Here is a 26,636-nt window from a genome sequence, read left to right as displayed (position 1 = left end):
ATTGTGCCAGGAACCCGCTGCAAGGAAATGGTCTGCAGGCAGTGACATTAGCAGTACTAACATGACTCATTATAGTACTCTGGCAAGGCACTGGCAGTCATTATGGGCTGTAACAAAGGAAGAGGTGGTCTGGCTGGAGGGGGCCCCTCCCATCCTCTGACCCAGAACAGGCTCAGGGCCGTTTGTGCACAGAGGCTATACGTGGGGTGCTGTGCGGCTGCTGCCACTCATATTACACACAGTTCCAGATCCAATGTCCATCAGCTGCTGCAGCACACTTTCACAGGCTCAGGCTGCTTGCACCACATGCTGCTGGGGCGGTGGCGGCGGTGGGGGGGATGTCAGGGAGATGAAGGGGAAAGAGCTGATGGGCGGGCATTTGAAAACGCTGCTGGAGGGGCATGTGACAGAGATGCTGGTGTCATTTGTCATACAGAGAGTCAGGTGTGGAATACACTGCTGTGGCTGGGGACATGTAAGGGACCTCATGGGACACTAGGCAAGATTCTGGATTAGGGGCCCACCCTCGGGACCCCTTCCTTTCAATCAAATTTTGTTGTTAATCAATCTTTTCACCCTTTGATAAATTTTCCTTTAGTGTATGCCTTCACTAAGGAATCTCTGACTGTCAGTGTCTCAGAACCCCATAAAATATAGTGAGTAGGGCCAGAGGTCAGTACAGTAAGAGCTGAGTTGAGTGGAATGAGACAGGCAGGATAGTGAGAGGGGGAAAAGACAGGTACAATAGAATTTGTGTGGAGTGAATAGAGATGTATGGTAGATAGTGAGAGGGGGCAGAGCAGTAGCATATCTATAATAGGTGCAAGGTGTGAAGTGCACATGGGCCCATGAGTCCAGGAGGGCCGATACTGCACACTCTCCACCCTTATCTTAAATACTTACCTTCGGAGTGATCCCTTATATCATGCACACACACGGAACAATATAACTTATATCCAATACACATTCCTATGCATTGGATTGTCAGCCATATTGTTCCATGTGTGGGGGCCTTAACAGGTCAGTGAAGTCTCACTCAGTGCAGCGGCGGTGGCCATTGTCACAGCGGGAGACAGTTCCCTTATTGCTTTGCTCCATGTGCTGTTGTGTACCCTGTGTATTTTCTGGCCCTGGGGGAAGGGTGTTACCAGCCGCAGCTACATGCTAGGGGGGATTGGGTTTTTGGGTGTTACCCACTGCAGCTGCATGTTATGAGGGTTACCTGGCAAAATTGCCCAGGCCCCTAGAATCGTGGAGCCCTTGGATAATTGCCCATTAACCCCATACGTAGAGACAGCCCTATCACCATGTGCTAAGCTACTCTGGTCAGGGCGCAGCACATGCCCGCTAACCCATGTCACTAGAGAAAGAAAGTGCAGCAGGAAGGAATGCCTAGACATGCCAGCCTGGTGGTACATGCAATCCACTCCCTTCCTGGGCCCTGTTTCAAAGCAGGTTTATATTTGGAATTTTTTTTCCAAAAGACCAGAGGTGGCAGAGGGCCCTCTGTGGCAAACAGAGCCCTAAGCAACCGCCTTGCTTGCCTTGTGAGTTATCCGGCTCTATATGTGACAGAGATGCTGAGGGTATTTGGGCCTCACAGGGTGACATATGGGGAAGAGATTGCTGTGGAGGGGGCATGCCTATTAGACACTGAGGGCATTTGGGTCACACAAAGTGGAATGTGGGGGAAATGCTGCTGTGGAGGGGGCACAGGCACTCATTGCAACATGGTACTAACCATCTCTTGTTTTTCTTTGGTTCGGGAGAGGGCCATATTGTTGCACCTGGGCTAGTTCCGCCATTGATCTGTTCTCATTCAAAGTACCACTTCTCTTGTTCTGGGAATTATTCTGAGGAGTGGTCTTTTCCAGAATTCCTAGAATGTGCACTGTACCACTTCTCTTTCTTCTGTTCATGTTTTGCATGGCCATGCTATAATTAAAAATGAAGCTACATAACATCATAATATTCTCTGATCTTGCAATATGACCTACTCCACATGTAAAAAAAAGTTATGCTTTTAATGATTGCCTTTATTTGACAATTGCAGTCTCCAGTGCTGTAATTATCATAAGAAATGTGTTTTGCTAAGATTTAAAGATTTGTCAAAATATTTGACTAAAATGAATACTTGGCAACAATCTGATCCCAGCCTATAATTAACGCTAGAATGAACAATGTTGTAAAGTCGCCATTTATGCAACACTGTGGCTGTTTCTGCCATTGTGGTTGTAATGTGGTGTAAAAACTACCATCTCTACGGTAAGAGAATGCACAGGGAAAAGGAGCAGCAGCCAACTGGCAAATTTATCCTGTTGGGCAATCAATGACACAGGTCCACGATCAACAGTCCACCATTAATAGTTGGAAAACCTAGGTGGATCTCTTTCTCTGGCACTCTCTATTGCTCTTCCTTTAGTCTCTTGCTTCTTCCATTCTCCCCTTTCTATTTTTGGTCCTAGGCTCTGCTCTTTTTTCGGCTCCTCTTTCCCTCTTCTGTTCTTTCTAAAGTCCTTACTAAATCATACCTCTACTGCTGTCATTCAGGGAAGCATGGAAGTTCCTTACAGCACACTCTTATTGGGCTTCTGTAGATGAAGTAATGAATGAGATGCCACACAGACAATCAGTGTGCACTTCCAGCGGTATTGTGTGTGACCTTCTTGCACTATCAATGCGGCCTCCTGCCACCCCCAGTGCAGCCTATACAGCCTCCATTATACATTGTACAAAATAATAAGCCATTAACCAGAACACAAACACCACACAAAGGATATTTCACTCATCATTATTCCTTTAAATTTCTTTATTTTTTTGCCATAAATATTCTTCACCTTTGCAATCAGAACAGGTCAACAAACTTTTTTTTTCCGACCTGGAACATTAATTCAAGCAACTGAGTGACAGGAGTTCTTGAACATATGCCTGTTATGCTATTTAGTCATCTTTAAGCATCCATTTATGACCAAATTTAAACGTAAGCACTTCTTGGCTGGAACACATTACACCCATATGATTCTTCTATGTGAAGTGCTTCAATACTGCCATCAATAAATATATTGTAAGTAAAAACATAGGATACCGTACAGTGTGCAGCAAACCTAAATCTCTCGTGTATATTTCATACCCTGAACCCAGATTGCTACATTTTCATTATATTCATTGCACAAGTGGTTTCTATACTAAAGAGTGGAGTTAAATATATCTCTTGTTCCACAACAATCCTTTCAGACTACACTAAAGGCAGAAAAGTGTTGAAATACATCCACAGTGAGGGAATGATACACTCACTCTATTCAAACCTACTTGACACATATGAATCCCAATGAGTTGATATTACTTTTATTAGTTTATATAAGTAGATTTTGTTTTTATCTAATATCTCTCTTTATTGAGTATATCCTGCATATTAATATATATATATGTAACTCATATGCAAAGAGAGTAATAGAGGAATACAACGTGCATTAGAAAATGTACAATAACAGTTTGTATAGCTTCTAAAATCTCCAATAAAAGAACCACAAGTTGATCTTATAACCGCTGAGGGAATTACGTCAGTGCACTCGCTGGAAATGCTTTTGACCTTCTGACGGTAAAGACAAGCACCTGCCTTTTATCTTCAGAAGCATCTGTTTCACTATATTTATTTCAAGTCTAAACAGAAGCTGGACACTGGATGATACGATTCTCAAGGAGAACGCTGAGAACCAGGAAAACCATGTAGAGACCAAACATCATACAGCCCAAGATCTTGTTCATCCTCCACCTGCACATAGCAATGGAAACTATAACGAACAGCAGCATTATGAAAAGGAGGATAATCGCACAGAACAGGCCATTGCTGCTGACTGTCACAGGTTTCATGTGGTTAAACATGGAATAGAGCAGCCAGGGCACAGGGAGACTATAAAGGAGACAAAAAACAAAACAGAATAAGGTTTTGTGGTGCAAAGACAAAACCAGAACCAATCAATAACAATTACAATGTAAGTCTTATGCTACACAAAAAAGGCTGTTACTATGAGACACTTTAATGCCTGAATGGGGAACTGCAGGATATGGTCAAAGCCTAAAGAAAAACTAATGGCCAGATGTACTCAGCCTTGAAGAGTGATAAATTTCACGGTGATACAGTACCAAACAACCAGCTCCTAAATGTCATTTTTTAAACACAGCCTTTGACATGGTAGTTAGGAGCTGATTGGCTGGTACTTTAACACCGTGAAACGTATCACTTTTCAAGGCTTAGTACATCTCCATCACAATAACTAAAACTGTCATACTGGGTTGAAATATTTGTGATTGTGTGTAAAATTCAAATCTATCTGCTCTGAGACGTTACAGAATGTTGTAGTGATGAAACATTGTGCTGACCATTCAGTTTACTTACCCAACTGTGATGTCAAAAATGTTACTTCCTACTGAGCTAGATACTGCCATGTCTCCCAGGCCTTTGCGTGCAACAATTACGCTAGTTATGAGGTCAGGAATAGAGGTGCCGGCAGCTAATATTGTGAGCCCCATAACTTCTTCCGTAATGCCAATAGTCTCTCCTACCTATAAGAGAACAATGAAACACAATTTAGATAAACACAACATAGTGTACATCAGGCTATCATTTTATCACTATTAAATACTGTACGGTATTCATTTTTTCACTTGCTGAGGAGTATAATTATTAATTATGACACCTTTATAGTTACAATCTTTAATCCCTACGAGTTGGAATAGTCCCTGATGGTCGGCATGACGATTGTCGGGATGTTCAGGGGGCGGGATGGAGGTGTCGGTCACATAACTACATCCCGAACATATAACATGTGCAGAGAGAGTTAGATTTGGGTTATATTGTTTTTGTACAGGGTAAATACTGGCTGCTTTATGTTTACACTGCAATTTTTAGTTTTCAGTTTGAACACACCCCACCCAAATCTAACTCTCTCAGCAAATGTTATATATCCCCCCCCCCCCCCCCCCCCGCAGTGCACATGGTTCTGCCCATTAGAGGAAGATTTTGCTTTTGCAATCAACCTTGAATTAGGCCCAATGTGCGCAATGTGTACCCTACAACCAACAATATATCACTTGTCTTGGCAAGGCCATTAGCACATAATAGACAGTGAATTTTATCCTGAGAAAACAAGATTTATCAGCGCTCGGGGGTTATTCAGCACACATTAAGAATAATCTATTCATTACGTTAGCATTGTATCATATTAAGGCCTCCAAACCATTACATAATACAATTAGTACACACCCATATCAGTGATTATATTTTAGTCTCATTCTTACACTGATATGTAAAGTAGTCTTTTTATTTTTATTTTTAAATGTCCCCTGAAAAATAACTTACATTGTGCAGTTTTTCTTAATTTAATGGAGTCCTTACTGAATGCCCCTTTTATCAAGCATGGACATCTTTTTTTTTCTCCAAAAGTTTTTTATTGACAGGTGAACATCAAAAACATACAAATGATAGACAACAAGTTATACATGAGAACATGGAGAGATATGTAATACCGTAATAGTAAAAGTAATTGTGATTGTAATAGTGCTCCACGTAGATCCCGAGCAATATCAAAACTATACACTAGAGGAGGCAAACAAGTATCCTATCAACAAAAGAGAACAGCAACAATTGGGCCAGTTGAATATTTAGGAGCAGTACGATCAAAAGGGGGCTGCGGAGTCAAGAGTCTCCAAAAGATACCATTTAGTATCCTTAAAACATTTTCGTAGAGCCTCTTTTATAATTGGGGGAAGAGTTAGAACATAGGGTAACCAAATGTGAAAATATTGTGCCGTCAGTTTTTCCTTCTGTAAAGTGGTGTTAGTCCAGTCAAGGTGAAAAGATGAGAGATCCTAGGGTGTACTAGTGAGATGGGTATAGGATCAGCAGAGATCCACTGGGAGAGGACTGTCTTCTTGGTGGCAGCTGCTAGTTTAATTAATAAAATACGTTGTCCTTTAGACAGCCTGATAGGAGAGGATTTCGGGAATATGCCCCAAAATGCCCATGTTTTAGTAATATCAAACTGTATCTGTAGGTCTATTGTGATATATGACTGGAGTGCTTGCCATAGTGCCTGTACCTTAGGGCAGGACCATAGACAATGAACCAGATCTGCGTCTGGAGCAGCGCATTTGAAACAATGGGATGAGGAGGCAGCTCCAATAAGGTGTCGCAACTTTGGGGTGACATATGCTCTATGTAGGATTTTCTGATGCATTTCTGAGTACGAAATGGAGCCCAATGTTTTATCCAAGTAAGTGTTGGCCTCTAGGATCAACTTTAAAGAAAGATCCGGTAACTCCAGTCGCCGTTTCATGAGTCCCACTGAGCCGGATTCTATGTTTAGTAAGGTGCGAGAGTGTGAGTGTATGAGGGCTGTGGGAAGTGGGAAAGCTACTATTCACTGTCAGGCGTAGGGTTTTATCCAAATTGTGGGATTTGTCCTGTAGCGATAACAAGGACAGAACCTTCTGCACATAGCTACAGGCTTGGAGAAAGGGAAATAATGGTATCTGGAAATGTGGGAAACGTGCTATAACCTGTGAATGTGTTAGCAAGGTCAAAGTTTCAGCATCCAGAAAATGATGAATGTATTTCAGGCCTCCGTCGTACCTAGTCTGAAATATGTGGGAAATTGTGTGGGGTTAAAAGTCTGGGTTACCCCAGAGAGGTAAGAACAGTGACGTATATCGCGATAGTTTAAGCTGTGAGCGGACCAACCGCCATGCTGCACAGGTAGAGGATATAAGTAAATTGTCCTTTACACTATTTGGCATGGAATTGGGAGTTGCGTGTAATAGGGCTACCAGATTCCAAGAAGTTGTAAAGGATTGTTCTAAATATGTGTTAGCATATATGCTCTGTCCGCCGATCCAGTCCAAAGCAATCCTGTAATTGGCTGCTAAAGCGTAAGTGTACAGGCACTGCAAATTCAAGCCCCCAAGGGACCGAGGTTGACGTAGTTTAAACAATGAGAATCTAGGGCGTTTACCCGCCCAAATAAATTTGGATAGTGCCTTATCCAATTGAGTGAATATGTCCCTGGGCGGAATCAGCGGAAACATCTGAAGCACATATAAGAAACGCGGGAAACTGATCATTTTGTACAAATGACTCCTGCCCGTGTATGTAAGGGGGAGGTGGGCCAACCTAGCAAAGTCAGCATATGTCCTAGTGAACAATGGGGGAAAGTTAAGGGAGTACAGTTCGGAAGGATGATTAGGGAACACAATACCTAAATAGGTAATACAGTTATTTGGGGCCCAGTGAAATGGGAAGGTATCGCCCCAACCCATTTTGGCCGAGGGAAAGAAGGCCAAAGCCTCCGTTTTAGAATAATTGATTTTGAACCCAGAAACTTGTTCAAAGGAATCTAAAATGTCGAGTAGATGTGGTATGGCCACCCGGGGGTTGCCGAAGTAAAGTAAAATATCATCCGCGAATGCCGAGAATTTAAGTTCTCGATCCGCTAGTTTTATACCCTGCCATCTGGTTTCCTTTACAAAGTGGCGGAGAAGAGGATCTAAAGCTAAGTTAAAAAGTAGGGGAGATAGGGGGCAGCCCTGTCTGGTGCCACGGTGTAGGGAAAAGAGTCTGGAGTTGTGACCATTAATCGTTAAGAAGGCTTGTGGAGTTTGGTAGAGGGTGCGAAACACCTGGAGAAAATCAAGGCCAAAATTCTGAAATCTAAGTATTCTATCAATATGGGCCCAAGAGACTCGGTCAAAGGCCTTGTCTGCATTGCAACTTAGAACTATGTTTCCTGTCTCCAGTGAGCTATGAGTTTTAATCATGGGTGCTAGTAAAGAGCGAATATTGTGTACAGAGTGCCTATTGCGTAGAAATCCTGTTTGAGCAGGATGGAGCAGTTTAGGCAGAACCAACTGGAGGCGGGAAGCAAGCATCTTCGTGAATAATTTAAAATCTTGATTTAATAATGAAATTGGCCGGTAAGACGAGACCAAAGTGTGATCTTTATTGGGTTTAGGGAGGACTATAACCTGTGCCGTGTTAAAGTCAGGAGGGGCTGGATGGCCTGCCAGAATTGAATTATACAATGTTAAAAGGTGGTCGCTTATATGTGGGAGGAGTAGTTTGTAATAGGCTGCCGATAATCCGTCAGGACCCGGGGACTTCCCATTGGTTAAGGATTTAATGGCCTCTTCCAATTCCGCTGTGGTGATGGGAGTAGTGAGGAACTCTTTGTCCTCTTCCGATAATGCGGGAAGGCCAGTTTGTGTTAAAAAGTCTGAGCCAATTTCTGGTTGGTCGGGAGGGGCGGTATATAAAGTCTCAAGGAAAGGATTTTTTCCTGTGTCAGTGTAGGTGACGTGTGAGTGTCTCGAATGGAGGAGATATGCCTAGGTGTCATATGAGCCTTAACCATATTTGCCAATAACTTCCCAGGGCGGTTACCCCAACGAAAATATTTGTTGGACTGGAAGGAAAGAAACAGTTTGGCTTGTTCAGTACAGAGGGTATCATGAACTAATTTGGCATCTTTATATCGTATTCTATTGGATTCAGACGGGTCAGCCAGTAGTTGGGAATAAACCGAGGCAACCTGGAGGGAGGCCTTAGCCATCCTCTCCCGAAATTGTTTCTTCCTGGCGGCAACATATGAGATTATTTGACCTCTAATAACAGCCTGCCAGAAAAGTTTCATATCATCAATATGTGTTGCATTGTCACTTGTGTAATTGAGATATGACTGGGTCAAATAGAGTTTGAAGTCTTCTGAGTGGGCTAAATGTTCTGGGAACCGCCAGATATGAGAATATGCGCGGGGTGTGGTCAAAGCAATTAATAGAGTGATTGGGGCGTGGTCTGATAGAAGAATATGAGCTATGGTGGTGTCTTCTACTCTATGGATCAAAGAGGCGGATACTAGCCAGTAATCTAATCTAAAAATATTTTGTGTGGATGTGAAAAAAAGGAGTATTCCCTAGAGTCAGGATAAAGAAATCGCTAGGGGTCCAAGAGCTGTAGGGAGTCCAGCATTAGGGACAATGGTGGGGGAGTGGATCTGTTCAAACTCGATTGTCTGGGACCACCTGACATGTCTAGCAGCGGGTCTAAAACAACATTAAGATCTCCCCCTAAAATCAAAGAACCTTCTACCCAGTCCTGCAAATTAACAAAGATGTCTGAAAAAAAGGAAGCGTTTGGCCCTGTGGGGGCGTTGATACACGCCAGAGTAAACCGTTCCCCCTCAATATCAACCTTTAGAAACAAAAATCGTCCCTCTGGGTCTATCCATTCCTCCCTAATCTCGTAGTGCAATGATTTACGAAACAAGAGCAATACTCCCCTTGTTTTGGTAGTATATGAGGCACTTCTAAAGTCTCCAACCCAGGTGTCCCTAAGTATGTTAGGATCAGTAATTCGCCAGTGTGTCTCTTGTAGAAACACCACATCGGGATGGAATTTTTTTAAGGTGGTTCAGTACTTTTTTCCTCTTGATTGGTGTATTCAAACCCTCTACGTTCCACAAGACAAACTTGAGAGACCTCTTTGAGCTATCAAGGGGGGGCTCTACATCTTTAGGGTCCGGCATTATCCAATGCCCAGTCCGATGGAACGCAGAAGGAGAAGCCACAATCGAAAGCCCAATCCCCCTTCCCAGCGAGCAGTGGAAGGGCTAAAAGAGGACGTCAGGAAGTCACGTGGAGTCACAATAAACATATAGCGAAACAATAAGCATGGACATCTTTAACACGTTTTGTTGTGTCTAAATTACTAGAAACAGTATTTTTTACAGAGTACTAGTATATTTCCTTTTTGTGTTCTGTTCCTGCCGCAACTCCACACATCACCAACTCCGCAGGCCCCTTCTGCACAAGTTATGCTGGTAGTGTATTCTTCAGGGGGGGAGGAGGATGAGGACACCCTGATCCTTACTCCTGTGGACCCGCCAGTGCCCATCCCACTTACACAGCAGCCATAACTGCCACCCCATAGAGCACCGCCCCAAGTATGGAGGAGCTGACATCCTCTCTCCACAACTTCAGGGAGCATCAGCTCACATTTATGGACCAAACGCAGGCCATCCAGGACCAAACGCAGGCCATCCAGGACCAATCCCAGGCATAGCTTGCCCTACAAAGGGTGATGGTGGACCAAAGAACTGTTGGGGAAGCTCCCTTTACATCTACGGCCAGCTCCCAAGCTACCAGCCCCCAAACTGTGTCACTAGTGTTTCCCATGAGGCATAGTGCCCCTATGCGCAGGGCAGGGGGGCACCTAACGGGGCAGGAAGATTCCTCACAAAAATTTTTTTTATGTTTTTGCCTTTTTTTTAAATAAAGTGTTAAAAAAATATTTGTTTCTGTGTTTCGTTATAAAGTATGTTAACTTTGTTAGTGTAAATTGGTATTCTGTTTTTGGAAATGTGTTTTTTTTATGTAGATGTAGGTACACTATTTAGGGGATACAACATTATAGGTAATGGGTTTGTTTAGTGGATATTTTACACTTACATGTACTGTAGCTACACTATTTTTAGGGGTTACATTATTGTAACTGGGTTTTTAATTTTAGATATATATTTAGAAATGTTTATTTATTGAAAATGTGTTTTTACTGTGTATTTTTTCTCCAAAATGTCACATATAACTTGCCAATATGAATCAGCTCTGTTTTTTTTTAAAGTTTTTGATAATGTTTTAGGTTAGAGTCAATACTCGGACCCTATTACATTCGCCAAGTTGTATGTACAAAATGGAAAAACATCTGGATACAAGTTTATACAGTGCAAGTTGCGGGAGTGTGGACAAAAATAAGATTTTAAACCTACCGGTAAATATTTTTCTCCTAGTCCGTAGAGGATGCTGGGGACTCCGTAAGGACCATGGGGTATAGATGGGCTCTGCAGGAGACATGGGCACTATAAAGAACTTTAGAATGGGTGTGCACTGGCTCCTCCCTCTATGCCCCTCTTCCAGACCTCAGTTAGAGAAACTGTGCCCAGAGGAGACGGACAGTACGAGGAAAGCATTTTTGTTAATCCAAGGGCAAGATTCATACCAGCCCACACCATCCACACCGTATAACCTGGAATATACGAACCAGTCAACAGTATGAAACAAAACAGCATCAGCCAAAGACTGATCAAAACTGTAACATAACCCTTATGTAAGCAATGACTATATACAAGTCTTGCAGAATTCAGTCCGCACTGGGACGGGCGCCCAGCATCCTCTACAGACCAGGAGAAAAAGATTTACCGGTAGGTTTAAAATCTTATTTTCTCTTACGTCCTAGAGGATGCTGGGGACTCCGTAAGGACCATGGGGATTATACCAAAGCTCCAGACCGGGCGGGAGAGTGCGGATGACTCTGCAGCACCGATTGAGCAAACATTAGGTCCTCCTCAGCCAAGGCATCAAACTTGTAGAATTTAGCAAAAGTGTTTGAACCCGACCAAGTCGCCGCTCTGCAAAGCTGTAATGCCGAGACGCCTCGGGAAGCCGCCCAAGAAGAGCCCACCTTCCTAGTGGAATGGGCCTTTACCGAATTTGGTAATGGCAATCCAGCCGTAGAATGAGCCTGCTGAATCGTGTTACAGATCCAGCGAGCAATAGTCTGCTTAGAAGCAGGAGCGCCAACCTTGTTGGCTGCATACAGGACAAACAGAGCCTCTGTTTTCCTAACCCGAGCCGTCCTGGCTACATAAATTTTCAAGGCCCTGACTACATCAAGGGACTTGGAATCCTCCAAGTCTCCCGTAGCCACAGGCACCACAATAGGTTGGTTCATATGAAACGATGAAACCACCTTAGGCAAAAATTGAGGACGAGTCCGCAATTCTGCTCTATCCACATGGAAAATCAGATAGAGGCTTTTGTGAGACAAAGCCGCCAATTCAGACACCCGTCTTGCAGATGCCAAGGCCAACAACATGACCACCTTCCAAGTGAGAAATTTTAATTCCACCGTTTGAAGAGGCTCAAACCAGTGAGATTTCAGGAACTGTAATACCACGGTAAGGTGCCCATGGTGCCACTGGAGGCACAAAAGGAGGCTGGATGTGCAGCACTCCCTTTATAAAAGTCTGGACTTCTGGGAGAGAAGCCAATTCCCTCTGAAAGAAAATTGATAGGGCCGAAATCTGTACCTTAATGGAGCCTAATTTTAGGCCCATATCCACTCCTGTCTGTAGAAAGTGGAGAAATCGGCCCAGATGGAAATCTTCCGCAGAAGCATTCTTGGCTTCACACTAAGATACATACTTTCTCCAGATACGGTGATAATGCTTCGCCGTCACCTCCTTCCTAGCCCTTATCAGAGTAGGGATGACTTCTTCCGGAATGCCTTTCCCAGCTAGGATTCGGCGTTCAACCGCCATGCCGTCAAATGCAACCGCAGTAAGTCTTGGAACAGACAGGGCCCCTGTTGCAACAGGTCCTCTCTGAGAGGAAGAGGCCACGGATCTTCTGTGAGCATTTCCTAAAGATCTGAATACCAGGCCCTGCGAGGCCAATCTGGAACAATGAGTATTGTTTGTACACTTTTTCGTCTTATGATTCTCAATATTTGAGATGAGTGGAAGAGGAAGGAACACATAGACCGACTGAAACACCCACGGTGTCACCAGGGTGTCCACTGCTACTGCCTGAGGGTCCCTTGACCTGGCACAATACCTCTGAAGCTTCTTGTTGAGGCGTGACGCCATCATGTCTATTTGAGGAAGTCCCCAATGAATTGTTATCTCTGCAAAAACTTCTTGATGAAGTCCCAACTCTCCTGGATGGAGATCGTGTCTGCTGAGGAAGTCTGCTTCCCAGTTGTCCACTCCCGGAATGAAGACTGCTGTCAAAGCGCTTACATGATTTTCCGCCCAGCGAAGAATCCTGGTGGCTTCCGCCATCGCCACTCTGCTTCTTGTACCGCCTTGGCGGTTTACATGAACCACGGCTGTGATGTTGTCTGACTGAATCAGAACCGGTAGGTCGCGAAGAAGATTCTCCGCTTGTCGTAGGCCGTTGTATATGGCCCTCAATTCCAGTACGTTGATGTGCAGACAAGCCTCCTGGCTTGACCATAGTCCCTGGAAGTTTCTTCCTTGTGTGACTGCTCCCCATCCTCGGAGGCTCGCGTCCGTGGTCACCAGAACCCAGTCCAGAATGCCGAACCTGCGAGCCTCTAGAAGGTGAGCACTCTGCAGCCACCACAGGAGAGACACCCTGGCCCTGGGGGACAGGCTGATTTTTTGATGAATGTGTAGATGGGACCCGGACCACTTGTCCAGAAGGTCCCACTGAAAAGTCCTCGCATGAAACCTGCCGAAGGGAATGGCCTCGTAGGACGCCACCATTTCCCCAGTACTCAAGTGCATTGATGGACCGACACACTTTTCGGTTTCAACAGGCCTCTGACCAAGTTCTGGAGTTCCTGGGCTTTTTCCATCGGGAGAAAAACCCTCTTTTGTTCCGTGTCCCGAATCATGCCCAAGAAAGTCAACCGGGTCGTTGAAACCAACTGTGACTTTGGTAGATTGAGAATCCAGCCGTGTTGCTGCAGCACTCTTAGGGAGAGCGACACGCTTTGCAGCAACTGTTCTCTCGATCTCGGTTTTATCAGGAGATCGTCCAAGTATGGGATAACTGTGACTCCCTGCTTGCGCAGGAGCACCATCATTTCCGCCATTATATTGGTGAAAATCCTCGGGACCGTGGAAAGCCCAAACAGCAACGTCTGAAACTGGTAATGACAGTCCTGTACCGCGAATCTCAGGTACGCCTGATGAGGAGGATATATTGGGACATGAAGGTATGCATCCTTTATGTCTAGTGACACCATAAAATCCCCCCTTCCAGGTTGGCGATAACCGCCCTGAGCGATTCCATCTTGAATTTGAACCTTTTCAAGTACAGGTTTAGGGATTTTAAATTCAGAATGGATCTGACCGAGCCATCCGGCTTCGGGACCACAAACAGGGTTGAATAGTACCCCTTCCCCTGTTGAAGTAGGGGAACATTGACAACTACTTGTTGATGACACAGTTTTTGAATTGCAGCTAAAACTATCTCCCTTTCTGGGGAGGAAGCTGGTAAGGCCGATTTAGTAGAAGCCGGGGAGGACTTCTGCTCCTGGGAACTAGCCGTAGCCGGCAGTTTTTCCCTCTACCCTTACCTCTGGCGAGGAAGGAAGAGCCCCGACCTCTTCTGGACTTGTGCGACCGAAAGGACTGCATCTGATATTGTGGCGTTTTCATTTGCTGTGAGGAAACATAAGGTAAAAAAGTAGATTTACCTGCAGTAGCTGTGGAAACAAGGTCCGTGAGACCTTCCCCAAATAAGTCCTCACCTTTGTAAGGCAAAACTTCCATATGCCTCTTAGAGTCGGCATCACCCGTCCATTGGCGGGTCCACAGGGCTCGCCTAGCAGAAATCGTCATAGCGTTGGCTCTCGAACCCAGCAGGCCAACGTCTCTCTGAGCATCTCTCATATATAGGACTGCGTCTTTAATGTGACCCAAGGTCAATAAAATGGTATCCCTATCCAGGGTATCAATGTCAGCTGACAAGGTATCCGTCCAAGCCGCCACAGCGCTACAAACCCAAGCCGACGCTATTGTCGGTCTGAGCAAGGCAGCCGTATGTGTATAATTTGACTTCAAGGTAGTTTCCTGCCTGCGATCAGTAGGATCCCTGAGGGCTGCTGTATCTGGAAACGGCAGCGCTACCTTTTTGGACAAGCGCGTTAACGCCTTGTCCACCCTGGGCGAGGACTCCCACCGTACCCTGTCCTTTGCCGGGAAAGGATACGCCATAAGATATCTCTTGGGAATCTGCAGTTTCTTGTCTGGAGTTTCCCAAGCTTTTTCAAATAACTCATTCAGCTCATGAGATGGGGGAAAAGTGACCTCAGGCTTCTTTTCCTTAAACATGTGTACCCTCTTGTCAGGGACAGAGTGGTCATCTGTGATATGCAAAACATCTTTTATTGCAATAATCATGTAAAGAATACTTTTGGCCACCGTTGGGTGTAACCTCGCATCATCGTAGTCGACACTGGAGTCAGAATCCGTGTCGGTATCAGTGTCTGCTACTTGGGACAGTGGGCGTTTCTGAGACCCAGAAGGTCCCTGTGACACAGTTAAAGCCATGGATTGACTCCCTGCTTTATCCCTGGACTCTGCTTTGTCCAATATCTTATGTAATAAAGCCACATTTGCATTTAAAACATTCCACATATCCAACCAGTCAGGTGTCGGCGTTGCTGACGGAGACACCACAATCATCTGCTCCACCTCCTCCCTAGAAAAGCCTTCCGCTTCAGGCATGCCGACACACACGTACCGACACCCCCACACACTCATGGAAATAACTATATGGAGACAGTTCCCCTATAAGGCCCTTTGGAGAGACAGAGAGAGAGTATGCCAGCACACACCCAGCGCCACCAGACCCTGGAATAAAATCCCAGTTAGGACAGCGCTTTTATATAAAAATATATATAACACTCACTGCGCCAATTACATGTGCCCCCCTCTTTTTTGCCCTCTGTGGCCGTGTTCAGCAGGGGAGAGTCCGGGGAGCCAGCTTCTTTGCATGTGCTGTGGAGAAAATGGCACTGGTTAGTGCTGGAGGATCAAGTCCCGCCCCCTCAGCGGCGGACTTCGATCCCACCTCAAATAATCAAAAAACTGGCATGGGTTAATAATATACTGCCTCCGCAGTATCTGTACATCTGCCAGTGTCCCTTGAGGCTATTAATTGCTGCCCAGGGCACCCCCCCTGCGCCCTGCACCCTTACAGTGCCCACTGTTGTGTGTGTGTGTTTGGGAGCAATGGCGCTGCGCGTTACCGCTGCGCGTTACCTCACTGAAGAACTGAAGTCTTCTGCCACCTTTGAAGTCATCTTTCTTCTTCTACTCACCCGGCTTCTATCTTCCGGCTCTGAGTAGGACGGCGGCGCGGCTCCGGGACGATCGGCGAGGGTGAGACCTGCGTTCCGACCCTCTGGAGCTAATGGTGTCCAGTAGCCTAAGAAGCAGAGCCTATCACTTAAGTAGGTCTGCTTCTCTCCCCTCAGTCCCACGATGCAGGGAGCTTGTTGCCAGCAGTGCTACCTGAAAATAAAAAACCTAACAAAATTATTTTTCAGAGAACCTCAGTCGAGCTCCCCTGTAATGCACCCAGTCTCCTCTGGGCACAGGATCTAACTGAGGTCTGGAGGAGGGGCATAGAGGGAGGAGCCAGTGCACACCCATTCTAAAGTTCTTTATAGTGCCCATGTCTCCTGCCGAGCCCGTCTATACCCCATGGTCCTTACGGAGTCCCCAGCATCCTCTAGGACGTAAGAGAAATGTGAGTTTGCATGTTCTCGGCCGAAATATATAAACTTTCTGTAACCAGTATTGGCAGAGTTCTAAAAATGTGCAAGTTTAGCACTAAATTCACATATTTTCAAAACTCAGACCCTATTACATTTGGCAGCGCCGTCACTAGACATTTTAGCCCTAGGGTCAATGCGCATACCAAAAAATATAGGGGCGTGGCTTCATGGGGAAGGGGCATGGCCACAGAGCTCCCTTTTACACATTACGTTAGGCAGAGCTCCCTTTTACATTATACGGCAGGTAAAGTCCCCTTTTACACATTACTGCAGCAGAGTCAGCATTTTTATAACATTACGGCAGCAGAGTCCCCCTTTTTTACACATTACTGCAGCAGAGTCCCCCTTTTTAACACATTAGGCAGGCAGAGTTCCCCTATTTTACAAATTAGGCAGGCAGAGCATCTCATTTTTATAACATTACGGCAGCAGTGTCCCCCTTTTTTACACATTACTGCAGCAGAGTCCCCCTTTTTAACACATTAGGCAGGCAGAGTTCCCCTATTTTACAAATTAGGCAGGCAGAGTCCCCATTTTTTACACTTTAGGCAGGGTCCCCTTTTTTACACATTACAGTAGCAGAGTCCCCCTTTTTACACATTAAGTAAGCATAGTCCAACTTTTTTTTTTACACATTATACCAGCAGAGTCCCCCTTTTTTTTTTACACATTAGGTAGCAGAGTCCACCTTTTTCTATACATTACATCAACAGAATCCCCCTTGTTTACACATTAGGCAGGCAGAGTCCCCCTTTTTTACACATTAGGCTGGCAGAGTCCCCCTTCTTTACACATTACAGTAGCAGAGTCCCCCTTTTTTACATATTAAGCAAGCAGAGTCCAACTTTTTTTTACACATTATACCAGCAGAGTCCCCCTTTTTTTTACACATTAGGTAGACAGAGTCCCCCTTTTTTACACATTATGGCAGTAGAGTCCCCTTTTTTTTACACATTACAGTAGCAGAGTCCCCTTTTTACACATTAAGCAAGCAGAGTCCCCCTTTTATACACATTACAGTAACAGAGTACCCTTTTTTACACATTACAGTAGCAGAGACCCCCTTTTTTACACATTAAGCAGAGTCCCATTTTTTACACATTACAGTAACAGAGTCCCCTTTTTTACACATTACAGTAGCAGAGTCCCCCTTTTTACACATTAAGCAGAGCCCCCCTTTTTTACACATTACAGTAACAGTCCCCCTTTTTTACACATTACAGTAGCAGAGACCCCCTTTTTACTCATTAAGCAGAGTCCCCCTTTTCTACACATTACAGTCTCAGAGTCCCCCTTTTTTACACATTACAGTAGCAGAGTCCCCCTTTTCACACATTAAGCAGAGTTCCCCCTTTTTACACATTACAGTAACAGTCCCCCTTTTTTTACACATTACAGTAGCAGTGTCCCCCTTTTTACACATTAAGCAGAGTCCCCCTTTTCTACACATTACAGTAACAGAGTCCCCTTATTTTACACATTAAAGTAGCAGAGTCCCCCTTTTTTACACATTACAGTAACAGAGTCAGTGGCGGAACTACCACTAGTGCACCGGGGCCCGCCACTGTCCAGGGCCCAAATTCAGTGCGGCATGTAATGAGTCAAACATGCCGCTGTCCGCTGCCCGTCGAGGAGGGGAGCGCTGCACTATGGAGGTGGAGGGAGCTGCAGCAGCGCAGTGTAATTGGTGGAGGCGCTGCTGCTGTCCCTCTCCTTCACCATAGGCTGCCCTCCGCCGCTGTGAATGCTGGGAAGCGAATCCCAGCATTTACAGCAGCGGACAGTCTATGGTGAAGGAGAGGGACAGCAGCAGCAGCGCCTCCACCAATTACACTGCGCTGCTGCGGCTCCCTCCTCCACCTTCCACCTCCTTCTTCTCCCCTGCCCGGGATCATCATCCGCCATCAAGCTGCACTGAGAAGCCTGACTGCCAGCGGAGACAGTAAGTATAATCTATTCTTTCTTTCTATCTTTCTTTCTTTCTATTCTGTCTGTCTGCCACAATGTGTAAAAAGGGGCGTTGTCTGCCGTAATGTGTAAAAAGGGGGACGCTGTCTGCCGTAATGTGTAAAAAGGAGGATGCTGTCTGCCTTAATGTGTAAAAAGGAGGATGCTGTCTGCCGTAATGTGTAAAAAGGGGGACTCTGTCTGCCATTATGTGTAAAAAAGGGGACGCTGTCTGCCGTTATGTGTAAAAAGGGGATGTTGTCTGCCGTAATGTGTAAAAAGGGGGACTCTGTCTGCCATTATGTGTAAGAAAGGGGACGCTGTCTGCCGTTATGTGTAAAAAGGGGATGTTGTCTGCCGTAATGTGTAAAAAAAGGGACGCTGTCTGCCGTAATGTGTAAAAAGGGGACGCTGTCTGCCGTAATGTGTAAAAAAAGGGGGACTGTCTGCTGTAATGTGTAAAAAGGGGACACTGTCTGCCGTTATGTGTAAAAAAGGGGACGCTGTCTGCCGTAATGTGTAAAAAAGGGGGACGCTGTCTGCCATAATGTGTAAAAAAGGGGGACGCTGTCTGCCGTAATGTGTAAAAAGGGGACGCTCTCTGCCGTAATGTGTAGAAAGGGGAATCTGTCCGCCGTAATGTGTAAAAGGGGCTCTACCTGGTGTAGTGGTGCTACTGTGTGGCGTAATTTGAATAATGGAGACTACTGTGCACCGTTATATGAATTGGTATTATTTTGTGGCCACGCCCCTATATATTTTTCACATAGAGGGGGGCCTCGGATGATGTTTCTTGCAAACAGCGCTAAAATGTCTAGCTACGGCACTGTTGCTAGGGATCCATTTCCCTGGCCCCGAGGAGGTGGACTTGGATGGGATGGAGAAGGGGGGGGAAAGGCCCAAAGCATTTTGTCGCACCTGGGCCCACCGCTCGCTAGTTTCGCCTCTGAACAGAGTCCCCCTTTTTTTACACATTACAATAGCGGAGTCCCCCTTTTTACACATTACAATAGCGGAGTTACCCTTTTTTACACATTAAGCAGGCAGAGGTAGAGGGGAGTGTGTGTGTGTGTGTGTGTGTGTGTGTGTGTGTATGTGTGTGTGTGTGTGTGTGTGTGTGTGTGTGTTTCTACTCACCTGGAGGGAGGCCACGATCCAGCATCCACAGAACACTCCTTGGTCCGGCAGCTGCAGCCAAGCTGCGGAGTCCGGTACACCTGTACAGCGGCAGCAGAAGACTGCTGGCACAAGCAGGGCTCAGGGACGGAGTGTGGGGAGCGGCGACGCTCCGTAGCCCTTACCAGCGAGAGTCAGCCACCAGCGCCAGTGGTACTCAGCCACGGAGTGGGGGGATGGCGGCTGCGGCACAACTCCCAGTCCCTTGCAGACTCAGCGGGACTTAGGAACGGCAGAAGCAGTACAGGGAGAAGGTGTGCTGCCAGATGGTGCCTACAACAGTGCTCCCACTCCTTCCAGAGGCGGGACAGCAGCAGCGGCGGCAAGACTTCAAGTAGTAGCCAGGTGAAAATGCCCGTGCGGGGGAGGGGGGGTGCTGCCGATGGTGCGCCTTCAGTGCATTTGCGCTGTGGGCAAGGCACCATCGGCACACACCTATTGCCCCATAGAGAGGGAGAGACATATAAGTGGTGGGGAGAGAAAGACACATGAAGGAGAGAGGAGGAAACACACTGAGGGTGGAGAAATGTGGGCAGGGGAGAGAAAGACATGGTGAGGGAGATATAGAGGAGTGGGGGAAAGAGAGAGAATAAGAGGCATGGGAGAGAGAGAGAGATATGTGGTGGAGAGATAGACGTGTGGGGTGAGAGAAAGAGACGTGGGGCAAGAGAGATAAGTAGGAAGTGTGAGAGAGAAACATGTGGGAGAGAGAGAGATCAGTGGTGGGGAAAGAGACATATGGGTGAGAGAAAGACACATGAAGGAAATTGAGGTATACACACTTGGGGGGGTGGCATTGGGAAGGGAGAAACAGATGTGGGGGAGAGAGACAGAGAGAAGTGGAGTCAGATATGGGAAATTGGAGAAGAAAAAGTAAATAAAAACAACCATGAAATACAGATGTGTCCTTCTTCATCGTTGCTGCGGTCACATTAAACAGCCCTTCTAGTTGCGCCTGCTTTTACTAAAACACCATCAATTCTTCTAGGTACATTTGCACACAGTTTTTGAATGAACTCGGTAGGGAAGTTGTTGCAACATTTTGCAGAACTAACCACAGATCCTCTGTGAATGTAGGCTTGCTCAATTCCTTCTGTTTCTTCATGTAACACAGACTCGATGAATTTGTGATCAGGGCTCTGTGAGGCCATCTCATCACTACCAGGAATCCTTGTTCTTCTTTACACTGAAGTTAGTTCTTAATGACATTGGCTGTATGTTTGGGGTCGCTGTCCTGATGCAGAATACATTTAAAGCCTATGAGACACCTTCCTGATGGTATTGCATGATGAATAATTACCTACCTGTATTTCTAAACACTGAGGACATCATTAAACCTGACCAAATGCCCAACTCCATTTGCTGAAATGCAGCCCCATACTTGCAAGGATCCTCCACCATGCTTCACTGTTGCCTTCAGACACTCATTATTGTACCACTCTCCAGCCCTTCGGTAAACAAACTGCCATCTGTTACAGCCAAATATTTCACATTTTGACTCATCAGTCCAGTGCTGCCAGTTTTCTTCACCCTAGTTCCTATGTTTTCGTGCATAGTTGAGTTGCCTGGATTTGTTTCCACGTCGAAGGCATGGCTTTTTGGCCACAATTCTTCCATGTACACCACTTCTGGACAGAATGTATCTGGGTCTAACTGGGTACCACTGGTTTCTGCCAGTTCTGAACTGATGGCACTGCTGGACATCTTCCAATTTCCAAGGGAAGTAAGCATGATGTGTCTTTCATCTGATGCAGTAAGTTTCCTCGGCTAACCACTGCGTCTATGGTCCTCAATGTTGCCCGTTTCTTTGTGCTTCATCAAACAGTTGAATAGCACAACTTGAAACCCCACTCTTCTTTGAAATCTTTGCCTGGGAGAGACCTTGCTGATGCAGAATAACTACCTTGGGGGAAATTTACTAAGCTCCCGATTTTGACCGAGATGCCGTTTTTTCATCAAAGTGTCATCTCGGTAATTTACTAAACACTAATCACGGCAGAGATGAGGGCATTCGTAATTTTTTGCAAGTCCAAGTAAAAAATTACGAATGAATACACCATCGGTCAAAACGCGGCTGTTTAAGTATGAATCTCGGTCATTTACTAAGAAGTGCAAAGCAAAAAACAAACAAACACTGCCGTGAAAAATTACAACTCGTAAAAAAGTGCTAAAAAAAACCAGACCTTTTTTTTTTATTCGTGATTGGATAGGCATGCACGGATCCATGAGATCCGTGCATGTATATCAGTGGGAAGGGGTGGGAAAGTGCTTATTTTTTCAAAAAAAATTGCGTGGGGTCCCCCCTCCTAAGCATAACCAGCCTCGGGCTCTTTGAGCCGATCCTGGTTGCAGAAATATGGGGAAAAAAATGACAGGGGTTCCCCCATATTTAAGCAACCAGCATCGGGCTCTGCGCCTGGTCCTGGTCCCAAAAATACGGGGGACAAAAAGAGTAGGGGTCCCCCGTATTTTTAAAACCAGCACCGGGCTCCACTAGCTGGACAGATAATGCCACAGCCGGGGGACACTTTTATATAGTGCCCTGCGGCCGTGGCATAAAAAATCCAACTAGTCACTCCTGGCCGGGGTACCCTGGGGGAGTGGGGACCCCTTCAATCAAGGGGTCCCCCCCCCCAGCCACCCAAGGGCCAGGGGTGAAGCCCGAGGCTGTCCCCCCCCATCCAATGGGCTGCGGATGGGGAGACTGATAGCCTTTGTTGTAAAAGAAAAGATATTGTTTTTAGTAGCAGTACTACAAGGCCCAGCAAGCCTCCCCCGCATGCTGGTACTTGGAGAACCACAAGTACCAGCATGCAACGGAAAAACGGGCCCGCTGGTACCTGTAGTACTACTACTAAAAAAATACCCAAAAAAAGACAAGACACACACACCGTGAAAGTATAATTTTATTACATACATACACACATACATACATACTTACCTTAAGTTCCCACGCAGGTCGGTCCTCTTCTCCAGTAGAATCCAAGGGGTACCTGTTGAAGAAATTATACTCACGAGATCCAGGGGTCCAGGCTCCTCGGGAAATCCAGGGGTAATCCACGTACTTGAAAAAAAAAAAAAAACGGTGTCCCGACCACGAACTGAAAGGGGACCCATGTTTGCACATGGGTCACCTTTCCACGAATGCCAGAAACCCACTTTGACTTCTGTCTAAGTGGGTTTCTTCAGCCAATCAGGGAGCGCCACGTTGTAGCACTCTCCTGATCAGCTGTGTGCTCCTGTCCTCACTGACAGGCAGCACACGGCAGTGTTACAATGTAGCGCCTATGCGCTACATTGTAACCAATGATGGGAACTTTCTGCCCTGCGGTTGACCTAAAGTGACGTCACCGCTGAGCAAGAAAGTTCCCAGCATTGGTTACAATGGAGCGCATAGGCGCTACATTGTAACACTGCCGTGTGCTGCCTGTCAGTTAGGACAGGAGCACACAGCCGATCAGGAGAGTGCTACAACGTGGCACTCCCTGATTGGCTGAAGAAACCCACTTAGACATCAGTCAGAGTGGGTTTCTGGCAGTCGGGAAAAGGGGATCCATGTGCAAACATGGGTCCCCTTTTAGTGCGTGGCTCGAGTGTCCGTTTTGTTATTTTTTTCAAGTACGTGGATTACACCTGGATTCCCCGAGGACCCTGGACCCCTGGATCTCGTGAGTATAATTTCTTCAACAGGTACCCCTTGGATTCTACTGGAGAAGAGGACCGACCTGCGTGGGAACATAAGGTAAGTATGTATGTATGTGTGTATGTATGTAATAAAATTATACTTTCACGGTGTGTGTGTCTTGTGTTTTTTTGGGTATTTTTTTAGTAGTAGTACTACAGGTACCAGCGGGCCCGTTTTTCCGCCGCATGCTGGTACTTGTGGTTCTCCAAGTACCAGCATGCGGGGGAGGCTTGCTGGGACTTGTAGTACTGCTACTAAAAACAATATCTTTTCTTTTACAACAAAGGCTATCAGCCCCCCCATCCGCAGCCCATTGGATGGGGGGGGACAGCCTCGGGCTTCACCCCTGGCCCTTGGGTGGCTGGGGGGGGGGACCCCTTGATTGAAGGGGTCCCCACTCCCCCAGGGTACCCCGGCCAGGGGTGACTAGTTGGATTTTTGATGCCACGGCCGCAGGGCACTATATAAAAGTGACCCCCGGCTGTGGCATTATCTGTCCAGCTAGTGGAGCCCGGTGCTGGTTTTAAAAATACGGGGGACCCCTACTCTTTTTGTCCCCCGTATTTTTGGAACCAGGACCAGGCGCAGAGCCCGATGCTGGTTGCTTAAATATGGGGGAACCCCTGTCAATTTTTTTCCCATATTTCGGCAACCAGGATCGGCTCAAAGAGCCCGAGGCTGGTTATGCTTAGGAGGGGGGACCCCACGCAATTTTTTTTTTAAATTTTACAGTGTTTAATTAAAAAAAAAAAACAAATAGATCCCCAGCACGGATCACACAGATCCGGCCGAGATTAATTGTAAAAAAGTCGGCAGTGTTTTGCTAATCACTGCCGTAAAAAACACAAAAAAAACACGAATGACATCGACATCGGAAGAAAAGAAAAACCCGAATACGACAGCTTAGTAAATCCATCGTAACAAATTCAAAAAGTTGCAGTTTTACACTTTCGATGTCATTCGTGATTGAACTTTGACCTGAAACGGGAAAATACGAATCTTAGTAAATTTACCCCCTTGTGTCTTGTTGCTGTGCTCAGTCTTACCATGATGTATGGTATACCTGTGACATGAAATGCTCTTCCACAACTTTACCTTTGTAGCAAAGTTTGGTTGTTCCCCACCCTGTTTTAAGCCTCCTACACAGCTGTTACTGTTTCAGTTAATGACTGTATTTCAACATACATATGAAAATGATGATCATTATCATCTGTTTGGTATGATTAGTTAATCATACACCTGACTATGGGGGTAATTCAGACCTGATCGTTATGGTTGCGTTTTCTCACAGCCTGCGATCAGGTCTGAACTGCGCATGCGTATGCACCGCAATGCGCAGGTGTGTCAGACAACTGCACTGGGCATTAGTGCACAGCGACGGGATGATGCGATAAAAACGATCGCATGGGCGCTTGCAAGGAGATTGACAGGTAGAGGGCATTTGTGGGTGGCAACTGACCGTTTTCAGGGAGTGTCTGGAAAAATGCAGGCATGTCCAAGCATTTTCAAGGAGGGTGTCTGATGTCAAATCCGGTACCGACAGACTGAAGTGATCGCAGCTGCTGAGTAAGTCCTGGGCTGCGCAGAAACTGCACAAAATCAGTTTATGCAGCTCTGCTACACATGCGTTCGCACACTTGCACAGCTAAAATACCCTCCCCCAGTAGGTGGCAATTATCTGATCGCAGGACAGCAATAATTGCTGCCCAGCGATTAGGTCTAAATTATCCCCAATAATCCTACAAAATTCCTGACTTTGTGCAAGTGTACCTATAAGAAGTGATGCTGTTTTGAAGGCAAAGGGTGTTCACACCAAATATTGATTTGAGTTAGACTGTTCTTCTGTGTCATGGCACCCTGGAGTGCCTCAGGGCACTTTTGGGGGTGCCTTCGGTTGGTGGTCTAGGACCATTTTAAATTATTTATGGTCAATGTAAAAGGCACAACCAGTGCTGGTGGCTGCCAATCATTAGATATGTGGACAAACAGAAGCAACATGTCGACCTTTTGACCAACATGACCATTTGGATGACGACCTTTTAACTGTCACCTATCATCTGAATCCCGGTCAAAGGCATACTTGCCTTCTCTCTCGGTTCCTGCGGGAGACTAACGATTTTTCATGTAGTCCCCCGCACCCCTGGAAGAGTGAGCACCCCTCCAGCTTTCTGCCCACCTCCTAGTGAAGTGGGCAGAATGGGAAGATAAGTAAAGTAAATCTGCAGTCCCTGCAGAGGGGGCGGAGCCTAATTATGAAATTCTGCCCCAATTAAGACATTTTCCTTGATAGGGAGCAGGGCCTAATGATGCGATTAGCCTGGCCTGCCCATGTCACTGCCCATCTACTTCTCCTCTCCGTGCATGTAGGTAAGTATGCAAATGGTCTCTGCAGGGTGTGTGTGTGGGGGTATGGGTGGGGAGTTGGGGTAGTTAACCAGACTCCATAGCAAAATGCCACCTTTCAAAGGCATAACTAGGGCCCTCATTCCGAGTCGTTCGCTCTGTATTTTTCTTCGCATCGCAGCGTTTTTCTGCTTAGTACGCATGCGCAATGTTCGCACTGCGACTGCGCCAAGTAATTTTGCTATGAAGATAGTATTTTTACTCACGGCTTTTTCTTCGCTCCGGCGATCGTAGTGTGATTGACAGGAAATGGGTGTTACTGGGCGGAAACACGGCGTTTTATGGGCGTGTGGATAAAAACGCTACCGTTTCCGGAAAAAACGCGGGAGTGGCTGGAGAAACGGAGGAGTGTCTGGGCGAATGCTGGGTGTGTTTATGACGTCAAACCAGGAACGACAAGCACTGAACTGATCGCAGATGCCGAGTAAGGTTGAAGCTACTCAGAAACTGCTAAGTAGTTTGTAATCGCAATATTGCGAATACATCGTTCGCAATTTTAAGAAGCTAAGATTCACTCCCAGTAGGCGGCGGCTTAGCGTGTGTAACTCTGCTAAAATCGCCTTGCGAGCGAACAACTCGGAATGAGGGCCTAGGTTTTATTCATGAAAGTTACTTAGAGGCTAGATTAAATAAATGTTAACATACATTATGCCTTCCTTTTATTACCTACTGTATACTTTGTAGACATATACCCTATTAATTATACATTAACATTCCAAACATACATTTTAAAAAAGGAACCAGGTCTTCTTAAACTTAATGCTAAATTGCTAAAAATGTTTATTTTCACATTCAAAACAACGCAATATTTTCACACTCTAAACAACTCAATTGGTGTTTATGGCATAGAGGAGAAAAAGGAGAGGACAGAAAATGCCAATCCCCTTATTATTCATCATCAATGTAAATGCTGCTTACCTGATGTGCCCACCAGACCATTAAATATGAAAAAATTGCAATCCATGTGATCGATCCCAAAAATGTAATAGGGAAAAATTTTCTTGAAGTCTGTAAAAAAAACAGAAAACATTAAAATGGTGCTGTACAATCTGAACGACGCATAAC

General features: G+C 45.8%; 1 protein-coding gene across 5 annotated transcripts in view; it reads right to left on the bottom strand.

Moving 5' to 3' along the window:
* Positions 1-2,791: 2,791 nt before the first annotated feature.
* Positions 2,792-26,636, bottom strand: part of SLC24A2 (solute carrier family 24 member 2) — a 491,146-nt gene continuing 467,301 nt past the window's right edge. For all 5 annotated transcript variants that reach the window (XM_063914167.1, XM_063914168.1, XM_063914169.1 and 2 more), the window contains 3 exons: positions 26,490-26,579; positions 4,397-4,563; positions 2,792-3,910 (listed from right to left, as the gene is read on the bottom strand). In XM_063914167.1, coding sequence (XP_063770237.1) covers positions 3,661-3,910; positions 4,397-4,563; positions 26,490-26,579 — 507 coding nt within the window. In that variant the 3' untranslated portion in view covers positions 2,792-3,660. The remainder of the gene's footprint in view (positions 3,911-4,396; positions 4,564-26,489; positions 26,580-26,636) is intronic.

Source organism: Pseudophryne corroboree, chromosome 1 (genome assembly GCF_028390025.1).
Source record: "Pseudophryne corroboree isolate aPseCor3 chromosome 1, aPseCor3.hap2, whole genome shotgun sequence".
Lineage (NCBI taxonomy): Eukaryota > Metazoa > Chordata > Amphibia > Anura > Myobatrachidae > Pseudophryne > Pseudophryne corroboree.
The sequence above is the reverse complement of the archived record's forward strand: the minus strand, read 5'-3'. Positions and strand labels throughout refer to the sequence as shown.